The sequence below is a fragment of the Metopolophium dirhodum genome, chromosome 2, assembly GCF_019925205.1.
Source record: "Metopolophium dirhodum isolate CAU chromosome 2, ASM1992520v1, whole genome shotgun sequence".
Classification (NCBI taxonomy): Eukaryota; Metazoa; Arthropoda; class Insecta; order Hemiptera; family Aphididae; genus Metopolophium; species Metopolophium dirhodum.
The window spans coordinates 43,452,891-43,467,596 of record NC_083561.1 but is presented as its reverse complement, the minus strand read 5'-3'; the positions used below and the strand labels follow the sequence as shown (position 1 = coordinate 43,467,596).

Genomic DNA, 14,706 nt, shown 5'->3' with positions numbered 1-14,706 from the left:
ATTAATTGGTTTTTTGGTTTTTAAATTTATTCTTTTTAGATTCTGAGCGGAACGATGAATGTAATGATTATTACAATGATGTGTTTTTTTCTGTGTCTGCCATCACTATTTAGGACAGTAAAAATGCGTAGATTTTCTTCATCAGCATCTTTTCTGTTAGGAAAGTGAATGTTGTTGGTATTCTGGGCGGTCAAAATTCCCAGGATTCTCAAGAAAATCACGAAAAATTAAGGAAAACCGTGAATTTTTACGCAAAGTCAGTTTTCGAACCAATCGATTTTGGTTTTTGTTCTAACTCTAAAACAAATACATGAATATATTGTATAAACATGACATTTTCACTGAATGTTTACATTATCATTTTCTATATATATCATAGAACTTTCAAAATATTTTGACTTGTTTTGAGCTGTTATTATGGACATATTCAGTTTTTAATTCTTTTAGCTTTTTTTTCTATAAATGTCAATAAAATTGTAAAAAAAGCAAGGCTCCTAATACAATGGCAGTTAAAAAATATTAAAAATATATAGTAACAATTTTTTTTTTATAATCATTTAAAGTTTGAATTTCGATAAAATACGTAAAAATCAGTTAAGTGTGCAAATTATTTTGAGTTAGAAATTCATAAAAATGTTTCTTTTTAAACCTAAGATTTTAAAATTCAATACAATAGTATTATAATAGTTTGTCTACCTTTCAAAAACAAAAAAAAATTATACTGGAAAGTCAAACTAAATGTTTATGAGCGTTTGAATTTCAAATTTTTACAACATTGAATATTTACTCGATTTTTCATGTAGCTAATTTATTATTTTGTTGTAATTCAAAAACGAATAACGGAATAGATACTTAAAATTTATGCCATATGTTTATTTTATTAATTCCTATAGGTACTTGATAACATTTTCAAAATATTTTGACTAGGGCTGCGTTTACGGACATTTTCAATTTTCAATCTTTTAAAATTTTTTTGTCTATAAATGTCAATATAATTTTATTTGTTGGGTAAAAAAGCTTGATAGTTTAATACAAAGGCTCCTGATATATTGTTTAAATAGCAATTTAAAAATATGAAAGATCCATATGTTGGATTTTTTATTATAAGTATTTAAAGTTCTAATTTTGACAAAATTTATAAAAATCTTGAAAATGATCAATTATTGTATTTATCAAGTTATAAAATATTCAATTTTTATCGGCAAGGATTACAAATTTAAAAAAAAAGGTTCTCATTAATAGTTCATAGTGTAACTAAAAAATCCAAAAAATATACACAGTTATTTTTTAATGATATTTTAAATTCAAATTTTGACGAAATCACATATTAAAACTAACATACCATATAGAACACCATTTATAACAGTGACCCACTTGTAACCTACTATACAGCAGAGTGACATCCACTTACCTGCTTTTTATGTATGAACTGTTAGTATATTTCCATGTAGGAAATATTTCATTCCGAAAGTACTGGTACTTTAAAATTATAATTTTTGTTACTTTCTAATGAGAAAGTACTAAATCAAAAATAACTTTCCCTAGAAAAAAAATTATCAACTATCATCAAAAAATGTTGATCTTATCTCTACAAGCTGATCAAAATTGTTTTTAAGGGATGGTTTTGCTTTTTGAAATGTATAATTACCTATTTATTTCATCAGTTGTTATACTACAATTATTATTTAATTAATAAATAATCGCACATTTACCCGGTAGATGAAATATTTAAAATGTTGTGTTTGAAATACAAATTTACTTATTTTAATATTACCGGCCAATTTTTTAAGTTTATCAAAATATTTTTGAAAAGTATGATAAATAACAAATTTTTGTTGAATAGTGAATATTTTTTTATAACGTTAATATTTTTAAATTTTTTTTAAAATGTTGATAGTTATGTGTAGGTATTAACTATTAAGTATTATTTACGAAGTTTAATACAATTTTTTTTTTAAATGAGACCTATTATGGGGAACCTGGTTAAATTTTATATCCATAAATAAATGTAAATAACAAATTTTTTTTGAAATCAAGCATACACTATTAATGATGAAATATAATCAAACAAGTATCATTAATAATAAGGTATCATTAATATGCATGCACGTTTCTGTAATTAAAATTTAATTTTAACTACACACCTATAATTGAATAATAATAATTTTACCTACATACATTGTAGATAATATTTTTCATATTAACACATAGGTACAACAATTTAAAAAAGCGGGTAAGTGGATGTCGCTCTGATGTACAGTAGATAACAAGTGGGTCATTGTATAATGGATTGTATTAAACTTGAATTCAATGATATAATATAATTGTATAAGAAAAACGATTCTGAGCGGAGACGGTTGGTCAGTCTGGATATTTTATATTGTTATTATTTATTATACCATGTAAGTTGAATAATTATTATAATATTATAATTTTTTATTCGTTCCTATGGTGATGAACAAAGCGTTAGAAATTAAAATCCCATTTTTAGTGGTTTTTCGTAATTTTTCGGTGGTTTTTCCCGTGGCATTAAATAACCATTGATAAAATCGAAAAATTACCTCTTTAAAGTTTAAAGTACCATCTTGATCCAATTTGCCAAAAGATAAGGTACTATATGTCGAAGCACTTCTTCTGGTAAAAATTTTGTATACAGGATATAAAAAAAAATAAACACCATTGTAAAACCACTATAGCTTCCTCGCTCCGCTCAGAATTTAAAAAAAAAAAAATTAAATTACAATTTATATCATATTGTTTAATATGTAATAATGGCTGTTTAAAAATTATTTATGTTTATATTTCTTTAGTCATATTATGGTTCTTGTGCCTCTATTCATTATGGGTACTTACGGATTGTACATTTTCAAAATAAAAATTAAAAAATAAAAATCAATAAATGGGTAACTACTTAGGATTCTTAATTAGTATATCTATAATAAATATAACATGAACACAGGGTGAACTTTGCATTAATGCATTTTAATGCAAAACGAATTATAAAAAGTTTTCAGTGGATTTAGGCATACTCGTAAGACTGAAATGTAAGACTGAAAAGTTTCAAAAGTTTTCAAGTGAAACTTTTCATAAAATGTTAAAAGTTTTAAAGGTTGTTGAAATAAAAAGTTTTGTGACTTTTCATTACCTGCCAAAGAGTGATGGATACTATTCTTGAAGTATTAATTTTATTTTAATAGTTAAATCAATAACATCTAATAAATCACTATTATATAATATATAATTTGGTAAGGTGATGAGATGTAAAATATAATGAACAATTTTAACTGTGGAACAGGTATTATACAAACCAAGTTAAAGGTTTAAAAGAGCAAGATGAAAAGTATCAATTTCCTTTTAAAAAGTTTCATAAAAGTTTTATCGGGAGAGTAAAATCATGAAATTTTACATCTCTGGCTATACTTAGTGGTATACTGCCTATAGTGTTTTCAAAACTTAAGGGTTGATATGATAAAATATGCTCCTTTAGTCAGTTATTTACATTTAAGGGTATAATATACTGTAATGTTTGTATTTTAGGATGGACGTCGGCTGGGTCACAATTGTAACAGGCATATTATTGAGTATTATAACTTACAATGTTACTTACGTCCTCGTAAACTTGTTTACTATTGTAAATCAAATGTCCAAGATATTAATTAAAACGTATAAGACACTAAGACTAAATTATTGGATAAATTTATAAAAAAAAAATTGTCTTAACTTTTAAATAATTATGAATATAAATAATTATTCTGATAAAATGTTTAAAAGAAATAAAAGAAAACAATTGATGAATTAGAAAACTAAGTACTGTTAAAACGTAAAACAAATTACAGTTTAGTAAACATAATATTAAATATCTAAAAAATATGATAATGAAGTTGTTAAATTAATAATCATTTTTAAATCATTGAACTAGCGTATTGCGAGTGCATTTTTTATTCTCAACTTATATTGAATAAATTTAGTAATTAGTATTATTTAATAAAAAAATAAGTAGTTATAACTATAGGCTATAATAATCATGTTGTCGATGACTGTATCAGAAATATATTATTATGTAAGTACATCATATTGTAGGTACTTATTATTATAGATTTCCTTTGTAATTGTATTATGTATATCATATAGAGTAAAACTATACCAGACACCTGCAAGGGCCTTGAACGTAAAGTCACGGGAGGTGATAACAATTAGAGGCGCGTGAATAGGTATATTATAAAAAAAAGAAATTATAATTTTCAATTTTTCATTTGTATTTTCACTATGTATTGTCACTATATTATTGTACAACGATCATTGCATTAATATTTTTGATTAAATACTGACCATCTATGGCAGCGTCTCGTATCAAAAAAGTTGTCGACTTTCGAGCGATTACTTTGTCATTGAGCTAGTCACCCTAATGGATGTGTTAAACTTGAATTCAATATTTACAATATTATTCAATGCTTACGAATAACGATTCCGATCGGAACTGTGAGCCAATGTTTCTATAAGGATATTTTTATACTTCTGTTACTAATTTATTTTTCAATTATTAACACAATAATACGATAGGTTGAAATATTTTTTGCCAAAAACAAATCGCATGTATTATGTGGTAATTATTTTAATATTATTATTTATATCATATTATAATATTACTATATTATAGCTGTCATTAACTTATATAAGGCAATACCGAGGTAACGTAGAACGGTTGGGTTCATGATTTTCGTCAAAATGTAAACTTTAAACTTTAAACTTTGTTGCAAACATTGTTTAATATATGAACATAAACATAAAAAAAAACTATAACTCCAAAATTTTAAATGTCTATAAATTCTAAAAGCCCACTGATAAGTGCAGAAATATTCTGAAACTTATACCATATTTAGAAAATGGTAATACAAAACATTAAGTGGAAAATTCAAGTCTGTTATTCAGTGATTCGTATTATATATGAACTAACGCCAAAAAACAAAATCAAATTTGTTGAAAACCGGAAAATTCCTTATTTGGTTTTTCCTGTTAATTTTTTTCCTTATGATTATCATATTATCCAAAGTAACTACTACGTCAAATTTTCTACCAGAATCCCATCACTAAGTCGAAAACCTAAGCATTTTTACTACTACAAATTGGTGATATAGTCACACACACACACACACACACACACACACACACACACACACACACACACACTTCATCGTAAAATCAAATCGTTTCGCTCCGAACCTAAAATAAAAATGATGCATTCTGCATACACTATCGAATATCGTAATTGTTCGAGTATAGGCAATTACCCATACGCCTACCTGTTGTACCATTACATTATTTTATTATCATAGCAGTATCATACGAGTAAACGCGATTTAAGTGCACGAAAAACCAATCGGAAACCCCAAATCGTATAACGGCGCGCATAAAATTATGTCGGAACCGGTTTTTGTTTCGTCGGAGTTTTCCCGATCTCGCGGTCCTTACTATGTACCCGGTATCCATCGGTTCTCATTCGTTCATTTAGTGTCGTCCAACGCGGAGCTGTAATATAGTTATTGTTAGGTATGTACTTCTCATACATTTTCTGCTATGCTCTGCTCGTTGCATTGGCCTCCTCGTCGACGTTCACTCCACCCGACATATTGTGGTTGGACGAAGGTGAGTAAAACTCGTCATAATATTATTGCTAATATAATAAGTAATTATAGTTTTAGTCATTAAAGCTATAAACAACACGTGTAGGTACACAATATTATTGTCCATTATCGAGTCGTCGAAATTACTTTAGAATGTGAAATTGTTTATAATAATATCAACAACGGATATTATGTGGGCATAAAACTCAAAAGGAATGTATTTTACTTCACTGATAATGATATTATGACCGCAAATAAATCAAATAAGCTATACCTATTATAATAATATAATATACAACAACTGAACGTTTATAAAACATTATCACTATGCAACTTCATGTACCACAGATATTCTATTTATCATTTATAGCTAGGTATACAGTAAGTTATACCATACATCTTATAGTACCTTAAGGTATATTTTTTAGTTGACAAAAAATATAGAAATTGAATTAGATAGGTAGGTATTAGTAATATAGAAATTAATCAGTCGATTTATAAATTTCATATTTATTGTTAAAAGAAAGATTAAAAAAATACTAATTTGTTGATAAAATTAAAACAATTTAAAATACGCTTTTAAGATGATGCAATTTCAATAAATTTTTTTGTAATTAATCTGTAAATTATAGAGGTTGAAATAAAATATAATCCTTACCGTATTAAATAAGTTGTACCAGAAAACTGAATTAGTATAAAATTTAAAATAATTTTCAATCTTTTTGGTTTCACATTTTGAGTTGGGTTTCAATATTTAATATTATGCATTTTAATGAATAAATCATTTTTGAAAAACAAGTTTTAATAAAATAATAACATTTTTTAAAACAAGTTTATTTAATATATTCTTTGGTGTAGGTATAATTTTACTACAAGCAAATAGATAATAATAATAATAATAATACGTTATAATCAAAATTAAAATTAGGTTTTTTTTGTTGGTAATATTTAACTTAATTATGTTAATTTTCAGTGAATTACTTACTATTCAAATGATTAATATCTAAAATTTTAATTTTGTTTGCTTATTTAGAAAAAGCTAATTTTTAAGTATTTAGAATTCATTTTTAATGAATTTTCGTGTGAACGAAAATATTTTTAATTACCTACCTGAACATTATTTTTTATCATCCTCGAGCGTGTTTGATAGAAATAACGATTGTTATCAACTTGTAGGTATAGTCTTATTATGACCACACCATTTTGCATATTATAATATTATACGGCAATAGTTTTTGGTAGGTAGATAATAATAATTATTACCTACAAAAAACTTGTTGTACCCAACTAGATTTTTTGTCAGATCATATTATTGTATAGGTACAGGTATAGGTTTGAGTGTGCTATTTTCATTAAATATTTTATATTCATAGTCATTAGTAATTAAACACTAATGGTCATACTATATTCGTTATTTTTAATATCTGCAGCAATCTGCATATTATTATTATATTATTTTGGGATATTAAAAATGGAAACTTAAACGAACACAAAATAATAACAATGGACTTTATACACGAAGGAAACTCATTCAGGTTTTATTCTTTGCGAATAAATCTACCTTTAATTTATAACCATTCAATGTCGATAAATATCGTAAGTTATTATAATAAATATCTATACTTTAGCGCGTTATGTTTGTGTACACATTGCAATAATTACCATTTCTAATATAGTTATTATAACTAATAGGGTTATAGTTGTTATTAAGGTATCATTTTGATATTAAAATTACTATCATTTATTACAATTTATTACAATAGCAGATTCGACGACTGTAGTACCTATCCATTTTAATTTCTAAAACGATTAAATTTATGTGGGTTTGATGAAAATCCCCACCACACGAATATTGGCGTACAACAATTTTAATTTATGTATTTTTATATCAAATAAATAGGTATTAATGCTTCGTATGTAGACTACTCAATAAAATAAATGTAATTTAATATTCAAGGTCATTGAACAACGTTCAACTATCAAGTTCAATGGAAGAAAAACTGGAAGTGTGTATTTAATAAGAAAACAAATTAACGTGAATAGTTAGGTATAACGTTAAGGTATAACATACAATGTGTAGCTGAGCTATGACACTATATAATAATATGTGTAGGCAACAGGAAACTCGTTTTGTAACCACTTCTCAACTACAATTTTGTCGTAATTATTATACATAAAAAAAAAAACCTCACATTCGTTGTATGACTACGTTGTCACGTAATAATAATAAATGCTATGACCACATTTTCATCGCAAAATTGAATCATTCCGTATAGTTTGCACTCTAAAGTAATAAAATTCAACTAAAACCTATGGATACCTATAATTGACGCAAGTATAACCAAAAGCGTAGGTACCCATGTATTTGGCGGGGTGGCTTCTGCTAATATGTAACTTTCCCTTTTCAGCCAGTAGTTTTCTTTAAAATTTACAATTATAACAACTGATTGTAACAATTTTTATATTTATTAAATATGATTGTATCCAAAAATTTGATTTTTTGATAAAAATTATTTACTTACAACGAAGAAATAATAAAATAAAAAAAAAATTGTCAGTGGCACAATGAAAAATGGTGACGTCTATCTGGCGAATCTCGTGATATGTACAGACTACGGTCTATAATATTAATGTCAACCGAAAAAGGCCATCCACTAAAAAATTGTTTATAATCAGGTTTATTATTGCCATTTATATATTGCTGGAAATACTCTGCATAAATTCTAATTGGTGATATTGTGGAAGCGGATCGTAATACGTATAAAGTCTGGTTTTTTGTGCAGTTACATAACTACCTATATTACCTGTATAAAACAACTGCAGTTTATTATACATCGTGGCATTGAAAATTGTTGTTTTTAATTAACAAAAAAAAAAAAAAAAACACTTGTATAGAATAACGATTTCCTCTTTGGTTCTTTGTATTAGTTATTGTTACTTTTTTTTTTTTGTCTGAACGTCGTACTAAAAAGACGACAAAATATCTCAGAAGTTCACAGTAAGTTATATATATTGTTTAGATGCACTCCGCTGCACTCCGTTGCACTTCGCACTTAATGCAGCTCAACAAAAACACGGAATAGGTACCGATTTATACCTGGTTACAACATAGCATAGGATCTAGCTTTAATTTATAAGTCTTATATATTAACATGTTGGTATGTTGCGCTCAAGTTGTACCTACCGCATAAAATGTAATAAATAACTAAGGCGTGAACTCAAAATTAAAATCTATCCATATCGCATTAGACCAAACGATATTGTAATATTATTATCAAAGGTAGTTCGCGCGTGTAGTTGTTTTTATTATTACATAATGCAGAACCTCCTTATCTCAGTACAAATATTTGGAATAGTTTAATATATGGAGTTATTAAATGCAAACAGGAAATATATCAACTATAAGTGTATAATACATATTATACGTGGGGCTAGGGTTTATGTGCAATAAAAATTGTAAAATATGCATTTTAATCACCGAAATATGCAAAAACAATTTTTTATTTTTATGTTTACATTATATTTAATATTTTTTACATAAAAATCAGAAACTCATTGAAACAGAACCTACCCACCAATTAATATCGATTTATTATTATTTATTATAAGTAGTGACTATAGCTACCAATAGTATTACATTGAATATTGCTGTAATGACCTTTAAAATTTTGAAACACGTATGACTGGCAATTGGAACGATGGATGGCTTTATATCGATCAAAACTTATTGTACTAATGAAAAACAAAAAAATGTATTGGTAGGCACTAAAGACCTGCAAGTGCCGTAAATTTTCAGCCCGGTCCAAAAAATATTGTGAAAAAAAAGCCCTGGCCCGGTCCGAAAATAATGCTAAGCCCGGTCCGGTCCGCATACATTTTATCCTCAAGCCCAGCCCGGCCTGGTCCAAATACTGTGAATCAAAATATAATATTATTATGGTATATAAATAGCTTTATTATGCCCACCAATCAATATATTATGATTATATTCATTGTGGTTGTAACTACTATCTAGTATCTATCCATAGAGGATACTCTAGGTGTATCTACCTGTACCGACGTCGGTGTTATCATTATTATTAAATTGTGATTATTTATTGTCGAAGAAAAATCCTTAAAAAGCCCGGTCCAACCCCTGTGATTTATTATTCGAAGTCCGGCCCGGCCCGGCTCGAAAAATTGTACCAAAAAAAAGCCCAGGCCCGGCCGGGAATAAAATTCCAAGAATTAAAAAGCCCGGTCCAACCCTTTATTTTATTTCAAGGGCCCGGCCCGGTCCAATGTCACTACGAGCCGGGATTTTTAAGGAACTTTTTTGCAGGTCTTTAATGGGTACCTATAGGTAATCCTACCGGTTGTTTGACCAATATAACATTAGTAAATTTAATTCGACAAATAACCCAACAATAAATCATAGACTTTCATCAGACAAATACCATTTAAAATCCATAAGATTTCCAAAAATCGAAGTATGCAATTATACTCGAACTATGTTCAAAATATCCAAAAATATGTAATCGAGAATAATTCGAATCGTTGACATATTATCTGACAACTGACAAGACGTGACAATCAATCAATTTGGGCTCAAAGGAAAAAATTATGTAAACGGCATAGATTCAGCTCTAAATTTATACTATGATATTAGATCTTATTTTGTCAGAATTATTTGAATGGCCGCCGAAGAAAGTCATATTTAAAAAAAAAGTGGGTCAGCGCATTTCGGTGGTGGATGTGGGCCTCGGACAGGATAGTGTAATTTTACTGTATTCAATTTGAAAAAACCTAACCTAACAAAACCCAAAATACAACAAAAAATATCTGTTGTCATTTTTCATTTGAAGCAATATTTCTGGTAGAAAACGTCGTCCGTAATTATTTAATATTATAAAATCGTGAAATCGTACGTTTTTTCTCCTTTAACCGCTTTTATATCGAGTAGCGTTTCGAAAATCGAAAAATGACCTCTCCAAAGTACCAGCTCAAGAACACGACCTTTCAGAAAAGATGATACTTGATACTTTTGAGCAAGTTTAGAGGGAGAAAAAGTGTTTACAGAATAAAAAAGAAATAAACATCATTGTAAAACCATTACATTCCTCGCTCCGCTCAGAATCTAAAACGCCGTTGTAATAGTTATTATAATATGAAAATGCTTGTTAAAATTTAATATGACGTATAATAATATCTTTGTGATTAATATTATATTATTAACGATAGTGTTTTTTTTTTCTCTCGTAGGAGAAGTCTGCAAGAAGAGTTTAATTTCGGGGAAAACTCACGTGTGCAAAGTGTTGGACGACTGCAAGACGGCCATTCAGGACATTAGGGACAACGTTAAGTATCCGACTATTTGCAGTTTCAAAGGCAAAATGCCAGTGGTGTGCTGTGCGCCAGAGACTGTGACCAGAGAAGAAAGACTAGCCATAGACGAAGTCATTCCGGAAGTTTTACCCGGAATAACACGTGAGCATATAATTAATTATTTTATATTGTAAGGTAACGTAGAATGCGTAAAACTGTATAATTATTATGCAGGTCGACTCGCACAGAGGATGCTCAAGTCCTCGCCCCCTCTTTCTCTCTTTGTATGCGTTTATTCGTATTCTGGTTTTTTGGAATTTTTTAGTAGGTATAGGTTGGTATTATACTAGAACATTATTCGACATTCTTTCAAAGTACCGTTTTTTACTTTTTACATTATTTAAGGAATGTCCTGTGGCCGATACAATCTCCTATACCTAATCACAAATGAAAAATTCCTTTTTTACTTGTAAATTATTGTTAGTGGGTACACGATTTGTTTTCAAAGTTTTGATGCGGTCAAATTGAAATTTTCTTATTGTCTCAGATATTATTAAATTTACCTATATAGTGATAAAATAAATAGGACAAACATCTTTAATAACTGTTTTACACAAAACACATAATATGTTTTGTACATAATTATTGATGATATTTTAATACTCCTGCAATTTTTACGAATTAAAAAATGTTGATGTATTAATATTATAACTATAATTTTCAAATTATCATCGACCTAGGTATTGATATATTTCAATTTCTATTAATCATTAAAATATACTATTATATTATCTTTAGTACATTAAGTTTAATATACGTCGGAAACTACTCATTCGAATTTCGATTTGAATTCATCAACGTTTCAAAAAAAAAAAAAAATCATCTTCTTATAAATTTAAACGGGTGTTCTTATTTGAAAAAAAAATTTTATATACGACAGCCTTTAAAGTATATGAAAAATAAACGTAAATCGTAATACACTGCTCATAGTTTCTGCGTTCCACGCAAAAACATTAAATCATTTGATCTATGTTTTTGACGCACCTTCCTGCAGAATAAATTCACGGTTAAATTTATCGTGGGTCATAGAAACTACGATGAATGTAGAAACTTACGAAGAAATTCTATAGAAGTAGCATAATATAAGTATCGAAAAAATTAGTTTTTGATTATAGGCAAAAACTATATACCGGGCGATACCTGTCCATATTCCGCTTGTCAAACGTTTCGAATTTATAATATTATGTTCTTTTGGGAATAATAAATTCCCTGCAAGTGACCCATTCGTAAAATAACGTAAAATACCTACCTAAAAATATTCGTTTTAACAACGTTGTTAATAATATTCAAAGATTTATAATCATATTTTAAGGCGCAGCGCTTATTGTAGTATTGTTAAGTACGGTATTTGATTTCGTTTTTACTTTTTAGTGCATTTTGAAAGCTACAAAGATGGATTGGTCGAAGATAATCTCATCACCTACTCTCGACCCCGTCGTCAAATTGTGTCACGAATCCGATAAAACACACGAATAATATCACGTGAACAACGCAATGCACATTTTTATGAATCGAAATGGCCACTGAATTCGATTCACATTCCATACCGAATCACAGACGACATTGTGCCGACAGGTTGCTGCTCCAGCCCACATATTGTTATTATTATTATTATTATTATTATTGTCCTACTCACGAATTGGCGAGGAAGAAAATTCACAAGACATGTGGTACGATCGTACGACTCATAATATTATAACATTTTATTATATTATTATAATATTATCGTTACGACATGCTGACTCTCCTTCGCATCACACCACTCGTCGGTCTACGGATTTTATCACTTTAAAAAAATACAAAATGAGTATACGACTGTGTTCAGTTATATTATAATATGCGGATATCGTCGGCTTCGTTTAATTGCACTGCATTAGTCACCGGCAATGTTTTGGAAACGGTTGCATTTTCGCATCGATTAAATATAATATTTAAGTGGTCTGTCCGAATTTTTATCACCGAATCCGCCGGTGGTCGCATATAATTATTAAAACACCACGATGGCATGATACCTCAATACGAAATAACATATAACGTGTATAGCACATAAAGCAATGTTTTGATTTTATGCAGTCAAGCCGAGGAAAATATCTCAACCGCAGCGACCGCTTTATGGTGCACCGAAGATAATATAATTTTGCGATACAAATTTTGCGCGGGAAACAGGTCATACATCACATAATATTATATCCACAGTGGTATCATTGTTATTTTTTTTTTTTTAAATTATGATAATAATGTACAAGACTTGTCTGAGTATGATGGGACCGCAATCTATTGTAACACATGTATTTAGGTATTATCGTTTCGAACGCGGCTCCACTTTCGACGATTCGTCGTGATTTACTTATGTACAATTTTGTTTTACGTTTATATATGGGTATAAAAAAAATATGTAACTGATATCGTAATAATACTTTAGGTGTTCTGCAGTATTGTTTATTTGATATTGCCGAGTTCAGTGATTGGCCGATATAGAACACATTATTATTATTATTATTATTATTGTGATAATTATAATTTATATTGTGCTATAATATGTATACCTACGACTTCGACCGTGTTCTTATTTGTCGTGATTGAAATCCGATACCTGTACAACGATAATACCTATAGGTATAAAAGGTAATAATAATAATAATATTATAATATTGGGTAAACACTGCACCACAATCCGTTTCCCAGCAGCAGCCCGGTCGTCACAACTATACAGCAATACTTCTTTTATAATATGTATGCTTCGAGGGGCACTCTTTTCAGTTTGAATTTTTTTTTCTATTTAATTTCTAATTATTCTGTGCTTATAATAAGCACGGAAAACACTTATAAAATAATATGGATAAATATCGATATTCTATGAGTATGATCTTCCATTGATTTATGTAATAGTGATATTTTCCAATTTTTTTTTTAAATTAATTTTTTATTGTAACAATAAGTACAATTTCTAGTCATTTTTGCTTTATAAGCTCGTTAAAAATAGTACCTAATTTGTTTTCGAATAAAAAAGACAAGTGTTATAATGATATTGCTATATATACATTTTTAATTGTTATAAATACTATGAATAAATACATGACGTGCCTTTTTAAGTATTATATCATCATTGATAAAATCAAAAGAGCTCAATATGTCCAAGTATAGTATAGCTACATTTCAATATTGTAATTATAGGTACTACTTATTCGTTTCTATTGTACACATAATTAAAATGCATATTATACTTAATAAATAAACTGTTTGACGAAAACACAGTTTTTTTTTATATAAACATTGACTTACGTAACTTATGCATGCTTGTACCAGTATACTGATCAACATTGGCGTGTGACCATAATAATTGAAATAATTGAAATACATATGTAGTAGTAGTTCAGTAGTTTTTTTTGCTTAGTTTGAAGACAATTACAAAACAACGTTTTAAAGAAAATGTATAGTTATTTTAGATTTTTTTCGTTGGCTATATTTTTAAGTATTTTACCATTTTGAATGGAAATTATCAGTGCACATTTTTAATATCATATTTCTAAATAAAATTTTTTTTTTTTGAGAATTTTTAATGAGTGGTTAAGTAGATATAATTATTTGGAGTTTATATGGACCAGACAGCGTAGAGGCGTAGAGATACCTGGTAAAAATGTTCAGGCACGGGCTGGTAAAATAGGGCACAGGATGCTACACAATTTAAAGGGCAAATGACAACAGTTGTTGGGGCGAATTT

At 28.3% G+C, this 14,706-nt stretch overlaps 1 protein-coding gene across 1 annotated transcript; it reads left to right on the top strand.

The window, feature by feature from the left end:
* Window positions 1–5,483: 5,483 nt before the first annotated feature.
* Window positions 5,484–13,537, top strand: LOC132939453 (uncharacterized). Its single transcript, XM_061006622.1, has 3 exons — window positions 5,484–5,643; window positions 10,863–11,087; window positions 12,357–13,537. Exons 1-3 carry the CDS (start codon window positions 5,550–5,552, stop codon window positions 12,446–12,448), a joined length of 411 nt encoding a protein of 136 aa, XP_060862605.1. The 5' UTR covers window positions 5,484–5,549; the 3' UTR covers window positions 12,449–13,537.
* Window positions 13,538–14,706: the final 1,169 nt, after the last annotated feature.